Source organism: Teleopsis dalmanni, chromosome X, assembly GCF_002237135.1.
Source record: "Teleopsis dalmanni isolate 2A chromosome X, ASM223713v2, whole genome shotgun sequence".
Classification (NCBI taxonomy): Eukaryota; Metazoa; Arthropoda; class Insecta; order Diptera; family Diopsidae; genus Teleopsis; species Teleopsis dalmanni.
The window spans coordinates 60203100-60229827 of NC_051848.1; the positions used below are offsets into that span (position 1 = coordinate 60203100).

At 29.3% G+C, this 26728-nt stretch overlaps 1 protein-coding gene across 2 annotated transcripts in view; it reads right to left on the reverse strand.

Moving 5' to 3' along the window:
- Nucleotides 1-1944: 1944 nt before the first annotated feature.
- LOC119687215 (protein WBSCR14 homolog) overlaps nt 1945-26728 on the reverse strand; it is a 54473-nt gene continuing 29689 nt past the window's right edge. The window contains exons 5-15 of one of the 2 annotated variants that reach the window (XM_038101468.1): nt 11256-11385; nt 11091-11177; nt 10926-11015; nt 9837-10242; nt 8625-9766; nt 8135-8517; nt 5440-5688; nt 5241-5368; nt 5039-5162; nt 4842-4971; nt 1946-2269 (exon numbers count right to left, since the gene is read on the reverse strand). In XM_038101468.1, coding sequence (XP_037957396.1) covers nt 2136-2269; nt 4842-4971; nt 5039-5162; nt 5241-5368; nt 5440-5688; nt 8135-8517; nt 8625-9766; nt 9837-10242; nt 10926-11015; nt 11091-11177; nt 11256-11385 — 3003 coding nt within the window. In that variant the 3' untranslated portion in view covers nt 1946-2135. Of the gene's footprint in view, nt 2270-4841; nt 4972-5038; nt 5163-5240; nt 5369-5439; nt 5689-8134; nt 8518-8624; nt 9767-9836; nt 10243-10925; nt 11178-11255; nt 11386-26728 lie in introns of both variants that reach the window. The other variant, XM_038101467.1, reaches the window with a different exon arrangement.

The window sequence follows — 26728 nt, forward strand, 5'->3', positions numbered from 1 at the left end:
TCAACATTCACGGTTTCTAGCAATGTAGAATGCCCGCTGAAAGGCATTGTGGTCTTCTTGTTGAAGCATCTACACCAAGCCATTTTGGGTCGACCTCTGTTTCTTACTCATGAGGGTTCCAGTGTAAAGCTGTGTGCAGTATTTCGTTAGGGTTTTTATGAAGAAAGTATCCAATCCATTATACTTTCTGCACATTATCTCTATCTCGATCAATTTTTTATTTGTAATTCACCACGAGCGTTTGTTAGATATAGTGAGAAGCCATCAAATGCCAACAATACGACGCGGACATCTATTCATGTACAGCTTTCTAGCTGATTTTTGTTTAAGGTGCCACGGTTCGCTACCATAAATTAAAAAGGTTTTCACGCAAGCATTGAATATTCTAACTTTTGCTTCTCTTTTAAGTGCGTTGTTCGATCATAGACATGACAACCCGGCAAACGTGCCCATTGCTTTAGATATCAGATGTGGTACCATCAGATGTTAGAATACTACTCAAATCTTCATATTTTTGAACCTCATCTACGACTTCTACAGATATTTTAAACTGTAAGTTGTTGCTTACATTAATTCGCAACGATTTGGACTTCTTCGTATTAATTTTTAAGCCAAGCTTCAAAGCGTCATTTGTTGGACTTGACAGCCTGTACTGCATCAGCATATAACAGATCGCCTAATTTTTGTATCATCTTCCAGTTCATGCCACATCAATTATAAACTACAAATACCAAGTCTAATGCAGTTATTAAGAGCAATGCACCCTTGTTCCACTCGAAAAAGATTCGTCTCTACACCTCTAGACAAAAGTGCATACCAAACAACGTTACGTTTTAATGCAACAAATGGTTTTTGCAAAATCGATTAACGCCAGATAAAAGGATGAATTACATTCAGCTGACTGTTCTATTAGAATTCACGAATGACCGGGTCTGATTAGTTTATCTAATGGTGCGGATATACGCTCTAAAATAATTTAAGTAAAGATTTTTGAGATTGCTGGTAGAATAGATATTTCGCGTCAATTGTCACACTTTTTTCGATCGTCATTTTTAGGTATCTTTATAGTAATTGCATTTTTCGGTCATTAGGTATTTCTTCATCTCTCAAAATATTTTGAAATAGCGGCATCTGTATGACTGCCATAACCTCAGTGTCAACTTTTAAAGTTTCAGCACGAATACTATCGTTGATACTAAATTTATTGTCATCATTTCGATTGCCGAAGTTATCTCTGATAAATCAGGTGGTACAACCACAATGGTAAACTATTGTGTACTTTAAAATTGGGCGTTTAATATTGTGGCTTATACAAGTTTATGATTTTACAATTGAAATAAAGTGGGTCAAAATTTTTTTCCTCGATCACTTATTGTGAGATAAACGACAAACTTTTTTCCTTATTACTATGAATTCATTATTAATTGCATTAAGCTATGACATATGTGGCAGAGAGCTAACATCAGAGACATCATATGTTTAGTTTAAAGTTTGGCAATTTATAATATAATATTAATATGGATATTTTGTGGAATTCCGTAAATGAACATGTATATGCGATATTATATTTGACTTCATTAAGTTATGGCCGAGATAACGCTGCAGTATTAGATTTTCCATGGAGGACATTTAAACACTATCTTCTGATAAAAATTTAATCCAAATCGTAATCGCAAAAGTATTATATTTACATTTAGCATTATTAAATTGAAAGCAATTAAAAAATTTATTAAAAATAGTAAAATCTTTATTTTGTATCTTGTTTACTTTTCTCTTCTTCTTTTTTTTGCTTGCATTGCATCTGTATGTTATTTCTTAATATACATATACGTATATATATATATTACGGTATGCTATTAATTTATATAGGCACATAATTAATTTATGAATCATTGATAAATTTTAATTAAAAATATATTTTTTAATTCGCATAAAAAAATTAATATTTGTACAATTGTTGTTGTTTTTTTCATAAAATCATAAATAAGAATCGTAACTATTCCTTTCGAAATCAAAAAAAAAAAAAATAATTAAAATTATTATTTTAATAAAATTAGAGCATAAAATAAACAATAAAAGTTATAAAAAGAGGCGTTTCAAAACGCATGTATCACTTTAATCCCAAATTTCGATTGTTAAGTTCCGTGTAGATTTGGATGCTGACCGTTTGTATTGTGAACGGCCTTTACGACTTCTTCTTGCAGTGTTGATGGGGGATCTGATAAGATATCAGTATTTCTGGATAAGTATTTAAGCTTATTTGAAACAGCTAAAAGAAAAAAAAAATTTGAATAATTAAAATTATTATTATATATTATTACTTTATATCATTTCTGTCAATAAATTAGTATTACATTATAAAAAACTTTGAAAATCAATAATGTTAATAAACATTATTAATGTTATTAAATATTAATAACATATACTACGTTTTTGCTTCGTTAAAACTATGATATTTTAGAGTATAAAAAATATTTTAACCAGTTCTTATCCAGGAGATCATAGGTTAGGTTATACCGGCAATCCCAGGGGGGGAGGCCCATAGGCCCGTTGTGCTACAGCATTATTTTAAACCCAAGAGCTAAAACCATCTAGAACCTTTGGTAAAGCTTATGATACTATTTAAAGGGAGGTCTCGAAGTTCGCCAAGGATATCATAATTGGTACAATAATTTTTAGGTGTAAATACACAAGGGCGCATTCTATATAAAATTATATATGTACATTTTATGACTATAAAAATGCTTCTACCGTTATTCGTTTTGATTCCCAACCCCGTAAACTTTTAATGCTGATGTGAGTTTTATTTCAACTTTTAATTATAATTTCACATTTTCGTTTTATGTATCGTAATTTTAATCTTCCTATTCCTGTCCTATTCCAAATAACGTAACAATATCTTATTTACTGAAAATTTTAAATATAGAATAATATAAAATGATATAAGATTGACTTGTAGTCTTATCACAATATTCTAAAAAATGAAATGTGAGTTTCAGTTTAAACAAATTTATGTTTATACTTTAAAAAGAGCACGGCTTAAATCTATTAATATAATTATTAATCACATATTACCAAAAAAAAAGAACTGAAAATTTTAGAGGTTACTTTATATAAGTACTCTTCAACAAGATCATTCAATAGCAAACTATCCCGAAAAAACTGTTGAATAGCATACATAGCTCTTTGTGAGGAGGGGGGAGGGGAGACAGAAACACTCAAACATATTCAGTTTCTCCATCTGAATTTAGGTTAGCTTTAACATTCCTTTCTATACGCACATCTTTACTCCAAATTACTTCACATTAATTCGACTATTTCACTCCATTGTGCAGTGTCTTGTCAAACTTTTATGTACTTGCCTTGACGTAGTCGTTTGGCCACAACAAAAACAACACTATTCATAATAGTTCCAATAATTTTACGAAAATAAAAGACTATAAGGTTTCACCAGAATAGGTAGTTATTACGAATAAAGCCGTTTGTTATAGTCAGACCTAGGGTAGGAATTCTTTTGGTTTAACTTAAATCAAGATATAGTAAAATGGTAAATAATTGCATAAACAAATAAACTCATATACTATTGACGTGTGCCCAAACTGTGGTTTAGATCTGATGTCATCGTTCATCTACTTAATTACCTCATTGTTTGTACTAATCTGAGGTTCAGCTTCGTTAACGTTGCAAGATTTTTAAATTTAGTAAGGATAATATTGAATTTTTACATTACCCGATCCCTGCCTATTTACCCTATTGTACTATTAAGACTCTAACAAGATAGGCTGAAAGTGGTTTTTTTGCTGGCTTTGCCTTTATCTTGAAAGTTATTTTTAAATAAATAAATTAAACTAATATTATTTTGAATAATTCCGAATACAACATTACATTAAAATTACTATTGTAAGAAAGAGTTTAAAAATTTATCTAATTACTTCTGGTATTATATGAGTTATTATATAGCGTTATAATAATATGCATATATATAAATATATATCTATAGGGAATTGTTATGATTAAAAGTATACATATGTTAAATACAGGATATTGTTGTTACATTTTTAGAAATAATTTTTTTGATATTTCATACAAACAGTATCATAAAGATGTATATAAAAGTAAATAATTTTCAATTCACAAACCTTTAGACTTTTAAATTTAATATTAGAGACACAATGAGAACTCTTCTAACAGACGTACAGAAGTTTTTAAGCAAAACATTTTTTTTAAACCTTTATATTTTTATGATTATTTATAATTATTTATGATTATTTGCAACGATTTTACTCGTTTTAGCTGGAAAGAAATCAATTTGAATCACAAATGGCCACTAATGAGAGTTTTCACTGTATAATACATAGTAGTTGATAAATTTACTACTTAAAATAATTATTTTGAAATGGATTATAATACATATTAAATTTGGAAATCTGGTAAAATTGAACTATAACACTTAATAGTCGTTACACTTAATAGTCGTTAATAGTTAATCGTTCTGCGATTAAAAATAATTTAGACAAATTTCTAATACTAAAATAACGAATAATTTTAATACATTCTTAAATAGCTACAAACTAAAAAAAAATAATAATGGAATAAATTGAATAATAATATTAGACAATAATGCATAATACTGATACTAATAATAATTATACTAATAATAATTATAATAATAATAATAATTATAAAAATAATAATTATAATAGTAATATATATAATAATAATAATTATAATAATAATAATTATAATAATAATAATTATAATAATAATAATTATAATAATAATAATTATAATCATAATAATTATAATAATAATAATTATAATAATAAGAGTAATAGACATACCTGGACGTAAGTCAATGAGTGAACAATGTTGTTCAACCCACAAAAATGCTGTACGTCGCAGCTCTTCCATGCTGGCACTTGAAACTGAAGAAGTATATGAAGCTAGTAATGGTTCCAATATAAGGCCCAACTGTAAAATAAATAAGGGTAGTACGTGATATGATTTTATGACAGAATATATGTTAATCACTACTTACAATCCAAAATTTCCAATTGTTCATAGTGCCATACTTGATGTACTGTTCATACAATTGACGAACATGTTCCGTACCCTGACGTGTTACTGGAGCTCCATTTGCTGGTAATATAGACTGCAGGTGTCTGTATATATATTTTATGTTAAAATAAATTTTTATTTATATACTTATATGTATATTATGTATTTAGAAAAGTGCTTACGTTAATGAATTATTTAGAACGTCTCGTTCTGCCTGTAATGTCTCCATTTTCTTTTTAAGTGCGGCGCGTTCAGTTCGTAAATATTTAATATGATCGGCGCCTTTCTGTAACATGGCCGCTTTACTTAACTGTAAAATTTAAATTATAATTCAAAAATTTAATATTTATTATTTATTTTATTGAGTAATGAAATCCTCACCTTAGCATTCGGATTTTGTTTTAATTGTGGTATAAGTGAATTAAGCATTTCAAAGCCATTTTTAATATTGCAACGTCGTTTTTGTTCAGCATGTATATGTCCAGCACGTCGTTGCATATCACGTGGATATTTAATGCTATGACTCGGTGAAAGCGGTGAGTCTTGATCATGAAATGATTCCGGTGAAAGTCGCATGTGTGGTGAACTCGCTACCGAAGATGTCGATGGTGTTGGTGGATAAGTTAATAACTGTGAACAAAATAAAGAATATTCAATTAGGAAAGAACATTTAACAATAAGTATTATAATAACAATTAATAACAATTAAACATATAAAATTTGTAATATGTATATAATTAAATTTTTTAAAATTAATTTAGATTCTAATTCTTTTATTTTACATTAGTAAGACTGTAAATTGAATTGATTACGAAAACTAGAAAAACGTGGACTTTCAGCCCTCTACATAGATGCAGTGTACTTTTTGAGATCAAAGTTATCTGATAACAAGGTTCTCAACAGACTTTCGCTTGACATCTCCCTGGAAGAACGACCTTTCCCCTGTGCAGCAAGAACTATCCTAGCTCAATTGAGATCAGGATGTAGCCGAGTGCTAAATAGTTACTTGTCACGTGTAAATACGTCTACTCCTAATGTGTGCCCTAACTGTAGCTCTTCTCCCAATGACGTCGCGTATCTGTTCTCCTGTCCTACTACGCACACAAACCTCCGTCCAATTGACCTTAGGACCTACCCCATCGAAGTGGCAGGGTTTTTTTTTGTCTGGATTCAGGTTAACGTTCAATTATATCCCACCCACCTAATCCACCCCATTCTCTTGCCCAATCCATCACCCCCAACCACTACCCACCCACTCCGCTACCCATGTAATCGTCTTGTATATCCTTTTAAGTTATCTGCTTACAGGTTCTAGTGGATCATAACAACAACAACGAAGGCTAGAAAATCCGAATTATAAATATATGGTTCAGAGGATTGAATCACTGAATCATTGGAAATTAGAGATTTGGTTCATAGCCGTGACCATTGAAAAGATATTTAACCACTTGATCAAAAATATATTATGAATTACTTTTTTATCAAAAATAGACATTTTATCAATTGGCATAATTTATCATTTAGGCTAAATTACTTATAGATTCCCTTCTATATCGATTTTGAAATTTATTGTCAGATATAGAGCTTAATACGGTACGAGTATGAACGGTATGAACGGTACGAGTTATAGTAACTACTTTATTCAGTAGTCGACGTTATCTGTCTGGATTTACAAAAAATGTTTGGATAAGTTTTATTTGCAAGAAAGCTAGCGAAATTAGATAAGATAGATATTGACCAACTGCCATGCTAGACGTAGACTAAAAATTTTAAGTGCTTATAGGAGTATAGATTAATATAGGTAAAACTATCAGTAAATATTACTAAAGAATTAAAACTAACGAATCAATTGTAGATCAAATATATTACGGTTAGTTAGTTGTAGTGGAGGGAGGATGTGTCCTCTTCTCAATTCGCTAAAAAGCCGTTTTGAATCCACAAAAACCTCGTAATAGTGGGTAGTAGAAAGAAGGTCAAACTAGATCGAGCCAGAGGCATTTACAAAGGCAAGAATCTGGCTAATGCTAATACTGGAGATATCGCCAAGTGTATAGAAGAACGAGGTCCCTACGCCATTTAGTTCTTGAGAAGCCACTGAATTACAATACTAAAGTCCTATCATATATAGAAGTTATTGCAATTGTGGAATGAAATATTAAGGATAATTATTTTAAATATACATATCTAGGTATATTTTATTTAGGTTTAAAAATAAAAATAGCAAACCTAAATACCTCAAAATATTTAAAAATAATTATAATCCAAGTGGACACAGCATATCTATTGCTAAATCCTATATCGGTGTTGCTTACAACTTTACTTATTTTAGTGATGTAATTGAGATGTGATGTAAAAATAACGATTATGAAAGAACAATAAATGATAGGCTACAAAAGGTTCCAAGAGCAGTCGGTATATGCGATCACTTATCAATTTCGACGACCAAGTATCATTCACCATTCCCAATGTAGGTTACAAGAACCTACTAAAAATCTAGGTTATAACAATAAGCAAATCTATATAAGACTGCGAATAAATAAAACAATAATAAGACTAGTAAGTGTGACATAAACATTAAGACTTTAATAAGTCGCTCATGTTGAGATAAAGGAATCAAAAAAACAGCTAAAAGCATTCTAAATGGCAAACTGATATTAAGCACATATAGAAGTGGAGCAAACACAAGATTGAAAGTCAATGTTTATGAATCCTTAATGTTATTTGCTAGAAGATATTGTTAGCAGATCAAACTAAATAGTGGCATATCGTGAGAAGGTTAATGTCCACGCTGGATTATGGTGTCAAAAAAAGAAGAATAAGAAAAATAGAGTTGCATTTGATTATAAAATAATAGAATGAATGAACAGATCGAACAATAGACAAATAGATATCTTATAATGAATAGATTTCATTTTGCTAATTAAAAACTTATGTAGTTTCTAAAATCCGTGATAGTTTCTACGCTGGATTACAAATTTCTCAACAAACTGTATATAATCTTCCCCTCAATATTACAAAGAGTATAAAAAGTTATAGAAAAGAAAGATTTTAGAATAATTTTTATCCATTTACTAACCTTACTGTTAGGTGGACTGTGCATTATCATTGGTGTCACACTAGGCGTTGGCAATGATGTTGATTTCTTTGGCGATTTATGTGGTTGCTGCTGTTGCTGTTGCTGTTGATGCTGCAGTTGTGTTTGGTGCTGCTGACGTTGTAGCACTTCTTGCACTGAACTTGTATTTGTTGTCAGTTGTGTACTACTAGCACCAACCAATTGTGCTGTTGGTGAAGATTGTGTTAATGGCATAAAAATGTTAGAAGCAGGCACAGCGACCATTGTTGAATTATTAGATGCAGTTTTTGAAGATAAGGGTAAAATAGTCATTGGCACATTTAAGCTTGATATGGCACTTGTAGAAGAACTTTGTTGTTTACCCAACTGTGGCATTCTAGTATCTGTAAATGTAAGAAACTTTTATTAATGTATTCATTTGGTGGAAAGAACAAAACAATAAACGTTGAAAGGATAAATTCTTATTTCGTAAAAAACAACTTTCACTTACTAGTTGTTAGCAATTGTGCCAATGTGCTGTTCAGCATTGGATCGCTGCTAGCTTCTTGTAATCGTTGTGACACTAAAATTTTACTGTTTGTACCGCTAGCTGAGCCAACGCTGTGCTGATGAATGGAGTTACTACGTGTGCGTGATTTATTGTTTTTCGTGTATTTCGGTACAACGAAATTTTCTTGCGAAATGCGAGTTACGCTGAGCGGTAAACTATTGGATCGATACATTTCTTTTTGTAAATTGACTTGATTTTGTTGTTGTTGTTCTTGTTGCTGCTGCTGATGCAGCTGTACCAAATGTTGCTGCTGCTGTTGTTGTTGCTGTTGCTGCTGTTGGTGTTGTTGATGCTGTTGTTGATTAGAAGCAGGCGTTAATTGACTTTGTGCAAGTGCTTGATTTCGTTGTAATGAATTCGCTAATGCGGAAAATGGTCCATTTAGACTTAATGGCAATGATTGTGCGTGCATATGCGTGGCTGTTTGTTGCGATTGCTCCTGCATATAAGTTTGGGGTACTGTGGATGTGCGTATATTTATATATGCACCCGTAGATGCAGACTTTGAATAGGGTTCATAAGCATTTGTATTATTGCTACCAACACTATTGTTGACAATATTGTTGCTAACATAAATATCGTTTGCATTTGCTAAATTATAAACGGATAGAACTTTTGCAGGAGATTGTTCTATTTTGGTCCCAAGCAATATGTTGTGTGTAGGTGTTGCAGCAACCGTTGTTGTCACCTGTGTCTGTGGTTGTACATTGCTGTTTGTTTGTACAAAGTTATAGTTGTCAGCATTGTTTATACTACCCTGTAAGCCAAGCATATTGTTGTTTACATGTAGTCCGCCAATTGTGGCAGCCACATCATTGTTAAATGCGTAGTTATTGTTCCCATTGCCAATGAGTGTACCTCCTGTAGTCGAATAGAGCAGTTGTTGTTGTTGAGATTGTTGCTGTTGTTGTTGCTTTTGCCATTGATAAGAATTGGCTTGTGTTTGTAATACATTGTCTGTCATTTGTGTTTGGAGGTACTGATGTTGTTGTTGTTGTGCCTTTTGTTGTTCAGCAAAATGTTTATATATGTTAAATTGATGCAATGTTGGCTGTGTCTTATCATAATTATGTGGTTCACGTCTTAAAAAATATAAAAGTTGTAATTAGAATATTTAAAAAAAAAATTTATAAATATCAAATATAAATTTACCTAAAAGGTCTTGAAAATGGTTTTGATATACGTCCTTTAATGACACTTTTGCCAGTAAAATCATTGCAAAGTTGCCTACCCAATGTTGTGTCGGAAATATTACTAAATTGCTTGTTCTGTGCGCGAGTCAATGTAGAGACTTCTGGGAGCAATGAAGCTGAGCGCTCATCAGTCATAATTGTATCATCTGAGACAACCATATCTGAGTTGTTTGTTGCTTGGCTCCCTAATAGTGTAACTGCATCTGAATTTGTTTGACGTGCAAATTGTGATTGAAGGTCTTCATATGGTAATGAGTCCAATGGTGTATTTAGCTCCAGCATATTTGCATCCTCAGTGTTTTGTAATTGACTAACGCCACCTGTAGTGATTTCCATAATGTTACTCGGATCCATCGAGTCAGCTCCTGCAAGTATTATAACAAATGCATTTAGGTTTAGAAGCAATGTTATAGAAATAATTTTGCAAATTCGAGTTATAGAGAAATTCGAGTAATAGAAGTTTGAATTATGGAAACAAAATTGTATGTCTCTAGAAGCCTGTTGCACTCTTTTTAGTTTGAGTTATAGAAAATTCGAGTTATAGAAGTTCGAGTTATGGAGGGGTGACTGTATTTAATTGATTTCAACTACGATTTAACTATTTAGCTAATTTAAATATAAGGAAAGCTTGATATGATTTTTTATTACTTTCTGAGATAAGAAAAAAAATTCAAATTGCAGGAACTTACGGATAAAATGTTATTCTCAGTATTGTTGACTTGCATTGGAAACGCTATCAATGATTATATAAAGAATCATGTAGCATGAGCTCTGTATATTATTTTAATAATAACAGACTTTAAAGGTGAAAGTTTAAAACATGGTTCTATGTATAGTGACTTTTTCTCAGTAATATGAATCTTTGTAATATGAAATTTGAAAACGAATTATTAAATAATAGATCTCAATTTCAATCCGCTTAAAATAAGTAAGTCAAAGAGCAGTATTCTTAATAAATCTTTTGAATAAACAAATTTTTTCAACGATAAACGAATTTTTACTTTTCAATAAAAATTTTAATTTTATATTATATATATGCCGTAATTACCCATAATCGCTGAAAAACCATATTCAACGCTTTTTAGCATATCATCAGCACCTTCTTCGGGTACAGGTGGCAAACGTGGATTAAGTAGTTCTAATGGATAAAAAAAAAAACAAAGTAGAAATGAGAAAACATCACTTAATAAAATATTTATTAAGTTAAACATACCTTCAAATGTTATTCCGATATCGTCTATATTTGGTTGTAAGGGTCCCAAACTTGGTTGTATGAAATCAGAATTACCAGCACCACGAGCTAAATTTAAAAAAAAAAGCCATATAAATATGGTATTATATTACATATTAAAATATATAACAAGTATATTTGATTTACCGATTTCTCTTGAGTCTGGAAAAGGAAAAGGTACATTTATAGAAGAAAAAAGTGTATCATTGGTCCAATCATCAATATAAGTGTAACTTCTACTTGAGGGAGAAAACTGAAAGAAGTCAAAATCACTTTTCTGAAATAGAAAAAATAAAAAAAAAATAAAAATAGAATTATATACAAAATATATTTATATATTATATAAAATATAGTTGTAGCATATATTATAGAACACATATTAGTGTAAATATATATGTATAATTATATATAACGGGATTGATTACTTAATGTTAATTGAGTGCATTATAAATTTTATTCTCTTCATTTTATTTTATTTACGTAGATAACTCTAAACAACCCATCGTAGAAATTTTCGGCATTTCGTAGCACTCGTTTCCAAGTGCCTTTACTTGCACTGTCTTCCATTTTCACGGATTACGCGGTGGATATTATTTTGCTGATCAATATCGTTAGGAATATTTTATAGGATCGATGGAACGGTCTACATTTCAGTTGCTTTAATAGTTAATAGTAGCACCGATTATGTCGTTGTTGTTATTAATATTATTAATAGGGCTATTAAAATAGACAAAGTCTTAAACAATATAGTATAGACAAAGTCTTGAACAATATAGTATAAAGTATAGTCGCCAGCAGCCAGCTGGTTGTCTTAGTAATTTTTTGATAGCCGCCAACATATACTGCAGTTATGTTAGTTCTTATTCAGCGACAAGCTTATTTTTGCATATACTTTTTTTGATAGCAACGAATATAGCAAAAACATCATATTTACTTTAACGTGATGTTATTCTAATAATATTCCAAAATATTTTCCTAACACTTCCTAAAACATATCAAAGTTAGCAATCCAAAAAACTTATTTAACTCATTGCATCTGATGAAGTTTAAATAACAAAAGTAATTAAATTTGATAATATAGAAAGAGACTAGAACTCGTATCTTTCCAGGCAGAGATAGCATTTATATATTTCGGAAAATATAAGTTATTTATATAGCACCATAGTTCTGAATTAAATCTACCAACCACCTCAGCTTTGTTTTGCTGAGGAAAAGTGTCTTTTTATAGGATAAAGTAGTTGCACAGCTTTAGCCCTACCTAAAATAGCATATCAATATACTAAGGCATTATGAGAATATAATTTTTAGAATCGTGGCTTTTTTCGTCTTCCTCACAATTGCAACAGGAATCATTGAACAGAAGCGTCGATTTTCTAGCATAGTTCGCTAAACAAGCCTACCATAAGACATAAGATATCACTACAGAGCATCTCATGAGATAGTTACAGGTGTCTGGGTATCAGTTGATATTCCCATTTTATATAAAATTGCTGAATATACGAAGATTTCAACAACTATTTGCATGATAATAGCGACATGTTCAAAATTTTTAATGTTCCGATTGAGACATCCCGTGTGGACAGTTTATACATCTTGTAATTGCCTGTTATGTGTGAGCGCGGATCCAGAGAAGAGAAATGTTGAAATGTGTTCAGAGATGTTTCATACCAGTCAGAAATTCATCTAGTCATAAATTATACTGAACACAAAGATTAAAGCTGCTGAACTGTTTGTTAGTATGTACATATACTAATCGAATACATTATTCACTCAAAAACAAACTAATTTTTGCTGCGATAGAGAGGTTTACAACACATGGATGTTTTCAAATTCTGTAAGAAAATTCTACCGTATACACAAATACCCATTTTTGAATCTTCAATATATATGGTTAAACGGTCTTCTAATATGGGACCCCCTGACAGCTAAGTGCTCCTAGAAGTATAATCAGTATTAAATTTTAAATCGGAGTTAAGAATGAGTGATGTATAGTTAATACTTTCTAAGGTAGGATCGAAAGATTAGGAACTAAACAATGGCCATTAGACCATTAGACTTGCATTATGAAGTAGGAAGATTTTCCTAAAAGGAAAAAATATCGTCATTTTTTTATTCAACTGATCGGAGTATGTTGATATGTCGATTACCAATTACAGTAGGAATATCTACCACTTTATCAAAGTGGTAGATACGAAATTAGTTCACGTTGGAAGTAATTGGGCGGAAATTACTTTATTTCAACAGTTTCAAAAGTGAGAATACTTTTTTTATTTTTATTTATTTTATATTAATAACATAAAACGTGAAGTCAAGTCTATAAATGAAGCCCGTGAAATAGTGCTAGGTCAATAATAATAATAGTATATGTCAAGGACATTTTCATAACTAGTGTAATAGGTGTGAAGTTACCCACCGAGATACGGTTCAATTATATAAATAAGCAAATAGGCGTCGATGGTGTGCAAGGAAATAAATTAAAATGTTTGTAAAGAATTAAATTTCTGTTGTGTAAACTAATTGCGTACGCTTGTTGATTGATGATTGTCCACCGGTTGAATGGTTTTGCTTTTTTACTATATAATATACTACATACTCAATGTACATGTTATGTTGTTTGTGTAAATTGTGTTCAATAAATTAGTAATGCAACTGTCAAAAGGCAGTGCAACGAATTTCCTACGATGAACTCTAAAAGTTACTTTAATCATTTCAATCTGAAGTTGTACGTGTCTGTTCGTTGCTGTGGAAGTAACGATTCACGTCTAGTGTAGTAAAAGCGTGCACCGACATATATATAATAATTAATCGAATATAATTTAAAATGAAGTTCGGCATAAATATATATTACCGAATCTTAAAATGTTTGGGTTTGCTGCCATTAACCTACGATAAAAATGCGCAAGGCTACGTGCTACGCGGTGGATTATTATTTTACTTGATCCATAGCATTTCGCAAACCATATTTGTTGGCGCATTTGTCGTATTAATAGTGCAACGTGAACTATTTTTGGGAGATAGGAATATCGAGAGCGATTCTAAAACTGGCAGTTATTATGATTACTTTCTACTGTTGACGGCTGCAGCAACGCAGATTTTACTGAATTCCTGGCTTTTAATGTTGCAACGTAAACATTTCTTCATTATTAAACAATGTCAAGTATTGAGCACTCAATTTCTCGGTAGTGGTATGTTAGAAGAACGCGATATATCTAAGGGTTTGCTAATTGTCTTAACTTCAGTGTGCTTAGCCTATGTATTAAACGCTTATCAGACATTTGTTTCATTTGGTGCCAGCCTTGATATAATTATGATACCAAACATCACCTATATATTACGCTGCATTTTAACTTCGTTTCTATTAACATTTTATATCTGCATTATATCAGCTATACGTGAACTGTTCAACCATATAGCCACATCGATACCATTATTATTCGAGAAGCCCGGTCGTCTGAGCACACATAATATGGATCATTTGCAGAAATTACTTTCCTTACATGATAAATTGTTATTACTCTGCAGTGAAGATATAAGTACTACGTATGGTGTAGTTCTGTTGCTTTCAGCGCTTTTTGGCACACTAGATATCACGTCCAGCATATATAGCATGGCTGTATCGAGTGATATTTATTATAGAAATCGCAGTATTGCATATGTTTTAATTGAATCTGTAATATGGTTGCTACCCACTTTATTGTTTTTGACAATGGCGCTTGTATGCAATAATATTGGAGAAGCGGTAAGTAAAAAAATATTTATTTAACATATGATAAATTAAATTTTATGAGAGGATATTTGGGATCTAAATAAATTTGCACATATATACTAAAACAAAATAGACTCCTCTTAAATAAAGTGTTGGAAACCTTTTTTTGAATTTAAAACTATGGAAGATACCGAGTACTTTGATACTATTATTCTTTAATTTTGTTAACCAAAAAGTAATAGGTTGCCTGCAACTCTATTAATATATGTAGAAAAAAGGGTACATTTAGTATACGATTTATCCAGAATAAAATACACAAAAAGTTAATTCAACGAGTGTAATACAACTATGTTACTCATGATGCAATACATATATATATAACAATACATATATATATGCAATACATATATATATATAACTGAACTTATTTGATATATTATTTTTATTTTAAATTAAATGTTAATATTAGTTTAATTTTTATACTTCCTTTATATCATATAATAATATCCAATTTGAAATTATAGCAAAATTGTATTTTTTAACTCAATTTTATTATTTTCTACTATTTGTAATTTTCAAAATAAATTGTACTTGAATAAATATCTTGTTAGCTTTTAAGTTAGTTTTTAAGATAGTGCAATAAAAAGCATGTACTTAATGCACTTAATATTATAAATAAAAAAAATAAATATATATATATATAACATATATATATATATAACATATATATATATATAACATATATATATATATAACATAACGTTCTTAGCTAATTGGGGAGTATTTGTTGCTTCTTTACTTCAACTAACTAATTGACTATATATATATATAATATATATATATATAATATATATATATATATATATATATATATATATATATATATAACATATATATATGTCATATATATATATATATAGTCAATTAGTTAGTTGAAGTAAAAGAAGCAACAAATACTCCCCAATTAGCTAAGAACGTTATTTTGATTCCACAATTTCTGAGAATATTTTATATATATCTTTAAACAATCATATACATAAATATATATATGTGTTTATAAATATTGCAGATATCGATGAAGAAATGTTCTAAATGATATTCAGACATCTAATTTTTGTCTGAAATTTGCAAATGTATTTATTGTTAACCAAAAAAGGTCGAGTCACACAATGGAAAGTGGTATTAATTCCTTAAAGACTTTGTTGTTGATTAGAGATAATGCGATAGGAATCAAGGATATAAAAAGGTGTTGAGCGGTACTTGAGAGTAGATATTTGTTTAACACAAAAGTTTATCCCATCCATATAATCAACCGCAGATTGATTTTAAGAAAAAATTTTTTTGTGAAGTAAGAAAGGAAGTTTGGGAAAGAACGCCTTAGGCAATAATGGTAATATATTCATTCATTACAAGTTCACTGAAAATATAAAACTCGAATTTCTTAAAATATTTCCTGAAGCTCAGATCTCTTGGAGAAAACAGGTTGAAAATTTGAGATCAGCAAACCTTTAATTTGGGTCCATTGAAAAATCAAAGAAGATAAAAAAATTCTTTGTTGCACAGTCTTATAAATAGCTATAAAGCTGAAATAGTAATATATAAGGATCTCGATATTTTGTGTATTATAATTAGCCGAATTTAATGGTAGAAAAAATTAAACTATTTCCTTTTAATCGAAATTGTTTGGGCTTAAAAGATGAGTGTTAATGTTATTCGAATAGATTAGTTATATATAATACAAAAACAAATCCTACACGGAGGTGTTTTGGAAAGTAAAGGCAATTAATTTTAAAGGCTTATACTCAAACAAAATCTGTGATATTAGTCTATGGCCATGCCTCCACTTCAATTGCGACTATTAAAACCATATTTTTTAGTTATAGTTAATTACAGTCAAAAGTATTTGTGGTATTTTCACATTTCACGAGGGAGCAATAGCACTATATTGAAAAGCTATGGGAAAATATATTAAGTAACAAGATAATTTGAAAAGTTATTTGTGATTGGATTGATAGATTTGTATGTTGGAAATGTGTCTTCTTTCGTTACACAACTATATCAACTCCTGTGTTATTATTGAAATTATCCTTACGTCTTAATGACATTGCACTGCTTATCAGTTATCAAAAGTTAATTTCGAAAATAAACGACGTATTGTGAGTGCTCTCCCCCGACACAAACTATCAATTACATAGCAAACCCATAATTTTAATTTATTAATTTGAATTTGTGAATTGAGCTCTGTGCATATACAATTTATCTGCTTGCTTTTCAGTTTTACTGAAACTCAAGGAGGACAAGCATGCCATGACAAGTTGACAGTATTATGGTTTTCCATCGCGACTTGCGTCTTTACTTGTGGACTTTCAAGTGTCTCGGTATATTGTGTGTTAGTTATGATGACAAGCAGAATAAGTTATATGTGAAGCAGTTGGACAGAATAATGGCAGTGGTATTGCTGACGATAAAGCTTATTATAAGCAATTGTATACTACTTTACTGTATAGCGGATACCAGTGCCTTTCATTTGTTGTATTATAGATCAAATAAAACCGGTAATACTTATCAGGTATTCGGTTTCGGGTTCTGTTGCATTACGTTTTCCGTTTGTAACATTTATTTATACGTAAATCGCTGTCGACATGCTCATTTAGTGCAAAAATTTTTACAACTCAATCGCGAATGTTTACAGCAGCGTTTTAATAAGGATTTTTATCGCTTATATATTTTATATATCTGTTTATCGGTATTCTCATACTACAATTACTACAACGGGTACGTGCGATCCGATTTGACCACAGCTGTGTTGTGCTGTTATGTGATCATGTATGGCATACATTTTACGATATGTGGCGTATTCATGTTTTTCTATGTATGTATACGTATGGTACTCGGTGGTACTATTGAGTTCTACAACCAGAAATTAAGAGATTTTGCTTCTGATATCGCGGTGAGCAATAACTGTAAACAGAGAATTACTAAGCAACATGATTGCATTGTGTCCATTCTGTTGGAGCGGAGTCGCTTAATACTTTTGTGCCAAGAAAAAATTAATCGTACTTATGGTTTTATGCTGTTAATAATTGCGGCATATATCATTTTTATAGCGCCAACTGGACCTTTTTTTTTGATAACCGTAGTATTTGAGCTTAAAGAAGAGGGTGTTATAGCAATACTTTTTAGTACTGTCAGAGCTTTACTTTGGGACACATCGTGGCTTATTGCTTTTATAGTGTTAATGTCATCGAATGGAATCGAAAATGAGGTGGGTTTGTATTGCATTCAAAATATATATATTAAGACAGTAAAATAAATAAATAATACATATTAATAATAATAACAAAAATAAAAATAATAATAGTAATTATATTAGCAATATGATAAAAATATGAAAAATTAATTAATATAAGAAAAAAATTATAAATAATATATAAATAAAAAATAAAAAAAATAAAATAAAACAAAAGTAAAATAAAATAAAGTAAAGCAAAATAAAGTAATATAAAGCAAAATAAAATAATATAAAATAAAATAAAATCAAATTAATAGAATAAATAAAGATAAAAAAAAATTAAAAAATATAATGTTAAAATAATAAAATAACAGAACAAAAAATTATATATAATTAAATAGTATATTAAATTTTAGATAATTATATATAAACATCACATGTAATATATCACTTATGTAATTATATATGTATTATGTTATATATATTTATTATATATTAATTTATATATTATACATTAATTTGTATATTTTACATTAATTTATATATATTATTAGACCTATTCTGTGCACTTTATAAACTTGTCAAACATTGACATCTGTGACATAGATAAAAAGCTCTTTTCCTTGTTAGTTGTCAATACTACAAATGCTGTTGACAACTATAATAACATGCTCTTTTTAAGCATTTTTTATTATTTGCATGTATGACAAATATTCTTAACTAAAATATACGCTCTTTACAAGCATATTTTTTATTGTTAATTGTATGCATGAAAAATGCTTTTGACAACTTAAAATATATGCTCTTTACAAGCATTTTTTACGAACAGTTACGAATAATTACGAACAGTTTTCTATACAAAACACTTTATACCACAGTGTGATCAGAAGCACTAGGTACTTGAGCTTTGAAATTTGTCAAAATTTGTCCAGAATACTTTCTGCTATATAAAAATTAAAAATTTGACAAATCTGTCAAGTGCACAGAATAGGTCCGTATATATATATAATATTGTATAAAATTATATAAAAGTGCATAAAAATTAAAACTAATTATATATAAGATATTTGAAGACGGACAACTTGATAGTTATTGTCTTAAATAATCTGAAAATAAGGAACTTACAAAAGTTGTTGCTGTAAATTCTTAATGCTTGTCAATGACTATTGCTTTACACTTTGTATATCATAGCTCTGCTTGCTTAAACATATTGATACTATATTTTTATATCCACTCTCCTACTAAATATGTCAGAATAAGGAGTTGTCAAAGTAATGGAGTTATAATACAAATGGCATCAGAAAAATAAATTTATAAAAATTATTATACGACATGTCTCACTATATTAGGGTTGTTATAATGTTCTCACTAGGATTGTTATAATGTTTGGTTATATTTGATTAAACACATGCCTTGTGATTTTCAAGTAGATCGAATAATGGATCGAGCTATGTTCACGCTCAGCATTGGTTTAAAGAGTGATCTCAATATATGGAATCTTTTTAATAGGGATGTTTCGGGACAATTAGCTAAAAGACGAATGGTTAGACAGTTTATGCAATTCCTCTATCGTAAAAGCATCATTTCCTAGATTTACACCTCATTTTTTGACATAAACTATATTAATATCTTTATGCATAGTTTCATTACTTATGTGCCATTGTATATATTAGTAATAAGGTTAAAAATTATAGATTGGTATTGCTGCTATATATCTATATTGAATAATTAGCTGTTACTTAAAGTTTTGTGAAAATTAAAATTTTAATATATAAAAAAGTGCTGATGTATTTTATTTGTGCTTGAAACTGCACTAAAAATATTCTTTTATTGGAATAAAATGTATATATAGTAGAGATTTGTTGAATAAGGTCGAGAATTTAATTCTTATATTAATTATTCATTAATATATTGATATCAATAATATGTAGAATATATAACCCTAGCTTTAACGCAAAAGTTTGTGTTTATTAATAAATAGTTATGATATAATTATAAATGTAGAAAAAAATATATATATTGGGCACATAATTAATACAATTTACAAAAATCCGTTATTAGCTATATATATATATACAGGGTTTCCTGAAAAAGTAGCATAAAAGTAGGAGAGGATTTTTTGTTTTCAGAAACGGAATAAATCGTGTGTGAGATGGGTTAATTTTCTACATTTGTTGAGATACAGGATGTGTTCCTAGCCACTAAAACACTATCAATATTTCGCAAATGGTGCAATTAAGTAAACACTAGTTGATTAAGTATTTTTTCATTTGATATCGAATATGTCGTTATACCAAATGGGTTCAAAACTTAATGGTACAAAGTATTTTAATTTAGAAGAGTGCATCCATCTCAAGATTTTTGTATAATTTTGTTTTTGGTATATAATACTTTATTATTTTGCAAAAAATTTTTGTTTAACAAAACTTCCTTTTATCACGCATCGTTGTGTTCCTGTAGTTGTCCTCAAAAGTGGGCTATATTTCACTTTTTTCAAAAGAAATGAATAAATTTGCTATGTCTTAAGTATTAATCAATATTTAGTATATTTCTTAGAGGTGCCATTAATTTCTAGTCAGGTGCAAGATTATTTTTAGTTTAAATATGTTTAATAATCATTTAATCATTTAACTAGCTTATAAACATTTTAATGAGCTTGAAGGAGCCATTATATAATATAGGAACATGGAAGAGGCCAAATCGGTTCAGGCGCATACTGTAGATATAGGAAATCAGCATTCGAGAAAAATATAGAATGGCTTAAAAGAGCCATTGTTTAACATGGTAACATGGTAACATGGAAAGGCACCAAATCGATTCAGGCGCATATTGTAGATATAGGAAATCAGAAATGGGGAATAATGTAGAATAACAAATGTAAAAGAAACAACAATTGAAGTAAAGAAAGGTGAATGGCAGTTTATTAAGTATACACTACGAAAGCCAAAATCAAACATCGTTATATAAGACCTCAAATGAAAGTAGGATAGACAATATCATCAGAAATGTGGAGAAGAACCATTAACTTTGAGTTTGTCCTCGAATACTGCGAATACTTTCAATAGAAAGGGATTCAATAATGTGATGGAAGTCCAATGCTTTACCTTACAATAATAAAATAAATAAGACGAAAAAATTTCATTTAGTAGTTATTAAGTAATGATAAAAAAATGCTAGTCATTTATATAACATAACGGCACATGAGTTCATAGGATGACAGACAGATAGTGCCACTAATTATAAATACATATAAATTTTAAAAATTGAAAATTTTAAAATAATACCTATCAATATATAATGGCATTCGAGTAATTACTCAGGTGCAGCTGTTTTAGTGACCTTTTATGATTTGCCTTTATATGAGTTGAAGCTATTTAGAAGGGTAGGTGTAGTGAAACTAAACCTAGTATAATTACAAAAATTGATGACTATTGAGTAGTGTAGTAGTAAGATTCCATTTTTCAGGTCTCATAATATCTCTCTGCTTAATATTTTACTATATATTTTTATAACTATGAATTATAATTACATTCAAAATTTGCTTTTTAATCAAATAAATTTGGCCGATTTTGTAGGTTGCAGTCTTATTATTGTTTTCTAAGTATGTACCTATAAGGATATACTCGATATACTCATTATTAATGCATTTCAGAATCTTTTACACATATTCTATTAATGGTTCAAGGTATTGATTTAGACTGAATTAAGTTTGTATGAGTATATATCATATCACTATCATTACTACATTTTTCATCGCTTAACCTTGAATCCTTTGTGTAACATTTTTTCCGTTTTTGTGCTGTTGGACTCATCCAATTTACTTTTTATTGTCTTATTTTGTAGATACTTTCCTTTGCTATTTTTATTTGCTGACATTTGCATTAGTAAACAGTATAAATTTCATTCAGTATTTTCATTCGCTGATAACTATTATGCGTAATTGTAATTGCGATATTATTTATATTCCTGTCTAGATGACCGTCTTGCTCATATTTGAGCTTGTACTATACCTATTTACTTTCTGCCAAAGCACTTATTTTAATTGAACACCTATCATATTTTCATCATTTATTTGCGTTTGAATTACAAATGGAACAAGTTAGCCGATTAAACTCGTCTATGGACGCTTAGTAAACGTGCTTATGCCGTGGCGGAAACACTTTAAACGTTACCTGAGGCTTCTACATTTTATAGGAATTTTACCAGCCACATTCTCTAATGATGAACAAAAACTTGTCAGCACTGCTTCGAATGCAAGACGTACTCTTTGGATGACGTTAGCTACATTGTGTATTGTCGAAGGATTTCTTATTTGGACAATATTATTTTCTTTTAGGAGTGATTTTCATTTGTACGGAACAGTCAAAACTGGAGATACACTCGCACTGGGACAGTTGATTACATGTGCTGTAATACAACTTACCTTAAGTGCTCATTTCTTTACTTATAAACAGGAGCACATACAGCTATTGAATACCATTTTAGAGTATGGTCAACATATAGTGGATACAAAAATTGGCTTACAATTAGCGCAAAAGTTACGACATATGTTTCTTTGGCACCTGACTATTTTTTTAATATTCATAATAAATTTAATACAAACTTTATCAGAATTTGGCGTACCGATTTCGTTGATACTCTGCACCTTTTTTATAATCGGCATACACTTTTCTATTTCTACACTAATACTTTCTATCTACATCAGCATTGCACACATATTACATCAACTATTGATCGTCTATAATCTTGATCTCATTAAGTTGATTTCACAAACTCATATCGGCAAAGCAGACACTCAAAGCATTAGGAAGATTCTATATGTACGCTTGGAATTGATTGCTATATGCACTACGCGTTTAAATCTTATTTATGGTATACCGATGTGCTTGGAGTCTTGTTATGTATTATGTACAGTACCAACCTGTCCTTATATATTGCTTATGCTTTACGAATGGAATGTATCGGATATAAGAATCATAATTAATTTATCTTACAAATCTGTTTTGCTTGTATTATCGCCACTATTAATTTATATTCAAGCATTGGGTATGGATTCGGTGTCGTTGGAGGTAATTTAGTATTGATTGTTGTCAACTAATAATGAATTTTAATAACTTGAAGTTTTTAAAATGGTTCTTTAAAACCATGAAAAGTTTTCTTTAATAATATAAATTATTATATATACAATTTTTAATTTGTCATAACAAATTATCTTAGAAGTTTAGGAGTATCTAGATTGGATTAGTATCTAAGAGTATCTAAATTTATTTAGTTTCGATTTAGTTCCACATAACTCAATTTTATAAATACTTACAAAAACTAATTTGATATAAAAAATGGATAAATTACTTTCGATTTCTGACTGTTTATTTTATTAACAGTTAACAAAAAAAATATAGACGATTTTACTTGATTAACTAATTTATTAGATATTTAGAAAAATATATAAAATTTTTTGTTACTTGCATTTCCTACTATTAAAATATTTAATCATATTTTCAGCAGGGATATATTTTTTAAAAAAATGGGTCTATGTTTTTATTTTGTAATTTACATTCTCTTTTTAAAGACTGTACGAGGCTTTTATAAATCACATACAAACATAAAAATGATGAAATGTTTTATTGAAAGTATTGTCTAACTTTAAACTTTGTTTCCAAGTGATTAAAACTTAGGAACTAGATAAAGAAGATAATAGAATACTAGAAAACTAAAATTAAAAACGCTTAATAAGTAAAAAAAAAACTCTTGTTCTCTATTAAATAACAAGGTGATGTGGGTACATCACCAATAGAAGCAAGTAAGAGACAAAAATTAAATTCCCATATTTTCTTTCTGAAAACCATTTCAAACTACTTCAAATCGTATACTGAGTTTTTTACATATTCTGATCGTTCGTAATATGGTATAATGTTTAATCTTATTACTATGAAATAAGATTTTAAATTTCTGAGGAGCTTTAAAAAAGATTTTTATACAACATCAATAAATTTAATTTAAAATCAATAGTAACAAATAAATATCATTCTTAGACTATTCAAATAAAAGATATAAGATTATACGTTAAAAGTTATTCCATTGCTCCATTTCACAGTTGACATTTTCCACCTATAGCCAAAAAACAAAAAAATCAATCCGTGCTCCATTCGATCAAGTGCCGAAATGATCAATGATATTATGGAAACGATTCAGGATGGATGGTATGTGAGCAGTCAAGAGACCCCTAAGGAAGTGAAAATTGACTAGATTACTGGTTTACACCATTTATATAACACTGTTTAAAAGCAAAGGATTTATGTGACCAAATAAGTAATTTATCAAATCTTCACTTACATGGCTATATAGAAACAGCAGACGTTAATTTTATAACATATGATAATGTAGTACGATTTCGAAAATGAAAAAATTCGAAAAATTATAAAAGAATGTCAAGATAAATAATAAGGCTTGATGTTTGCAAATATATCATTCATTGTAATCTGCTGCTCAAAAGATTGGTTCGAATCACTACTATCAGATATTAAAGCGTTTGAAATAAGATATTAAAAAAGAATCCGAGTTTATTAAGAGAAAAGATATTATGTTCTACCATAAAAACTCCTCATTTATTTTTAAAATTAAAAAAATTAATATAAATTTAAAAACATTATTTTAAATTTTCACTAAAGAAACACTTTTTATTATCCCAACAATAATATAGACAATAGAATAAAGAGGATGATGTAGATACAGTTTTATTAATATTAATTTATGTTAGATCGTGATCCTTCTGAAGACTCTAGAGGAGAGTTGAAATATAGAATATATTAAAAAATATTAAACAAATGTTGAATTATTATCCCATATATATTTTTTTATAAAGAATTTGTTGTAATATTTTTTCTTAATTTATTATTTTTACAGGCAAATAAAACATCCAAAATTTTATCAAATGTTCCACGTACCGGCACCGGTATCGAAAAGATGGTAATTTTTTTTTTTTTGTGAAATAAAAAATATTTTATGTAATTTCTTCTTTTTTTTACAGATAGAGAAATTTTTATTAAAGAACTTGCGCCCGAAACCGATATTGACAGCCTATGGTTTCTTTTCACTTGATAAGAGTACATTATTTAAGGTAACTATAATACGGATAAGTACTTCTGAAAAATGATTTGCTTAAGATTCTGTTAATTTTTCCAGCTCTTTACAGCCATATTCACATATATGGTCATATTAGTACAGTTTAAAGAAATGGAGAGCTCTACAAAATATATGAGCGAGAAAATTTAATTGCAATCTTAAAAGTTCCTATCAATAAACGTACAAACGCACATATTTCATATACGAAAAAGTAGTTGGATAATATGTAATTGCTGAGGAAGTAACTGGTTAAGTCAGTTAGAATTGAATATTGAGAAAAAAAAACCAAATTGATATATGAAAATGCACAATTGTTTTTTAAAATTTATTAAAACAAATAAATGTCTTTTAAATTATATATATGAAGAACAATGTAGTTTAATTTAAGATCTATTTCTATTTTAAAATTTTTTTAAAAACTAAATGTGAACAAGTTTAGGTGTCTGTCTATTAATAAATATGTGAAATCGAACAAGGTCAAATTCTCCTTAATTAGTTTAATTAATTAATTAATTTAATTAATTAATGTAGTCTCTTAATAAACATGTGAAATCGAACAAGGTCAAATTCTCCTTAATTAGTTTAATTAATTCTCCTCCTTAGTTTTAGTTCAACATTATTCACAATTTCGGAGCATCTGCAATGAGCTGGATAAGCATGAAGGAACGTGATATATGTATCCTTAAGTTGTATATATTGATGATTTCCTTTAACTCTTTATTCTTAATAAGTTTATTGTATTAGTAATTAGTATTACTATAAAGCTATTTTATTAAAACAAAACTATGATCTGTAGATATATATAAAGTTTTATCAAATCCCTTTTAATCGCTTACTTTATTGGAGGATTTTATTGAGATATAGCAACCAGTGACAATATATTCAAAAATTTTTTAGTACCATTTTATTTTCAACACACACCCGTGCATTTTGTAATTATTTTAGAACCCAGTCATCATTTATATCCGCTCTACAACCGTGACTCTCGTAAACTTGCTGTTAGAGTTTATTATTAACCCACCCCCGTGCTTGCGCAATAGACCACTGTCTATCTGTGCCACGCCCATGCTTTCTAACTTAGATAAACCTAGACTTCTAGGTATCAAGCCTTTTGACCAAATCTCTCTTAATTACTGAAGTGAAGTTTCCGCAATGGGGTGAAAATCTTCTCCATTGATTCCTAAGAAGTGGTTTTAGTGGGTTAAAGTTTAACGCTGTGGTTTTTGTTGCAGTAGATAGAAACTACTGCAAAAATAAAAACTAACTTTTATTGGGCTATAGGTGCCTATTGTGTATCAAACTGTTACGTATAGATACAAAAATTATATAGGAAATATACATAATAAGAATATTAAATAGTAAATAAAATAAGGAAATACTATACAATTGATATATAAAACAAAAGAGTAATAACATTAACTGAAAACCACCAAATTTTACAAATCGCACTACAATAGAGAAGCAAATCTCTGAGACGACGAGACTTTTAGGATAGACTTCTGATTTACATGCTTTATTTCGGTTAATGGTTGGTTGGTTGGTGACAGTGGCGGGCCATTA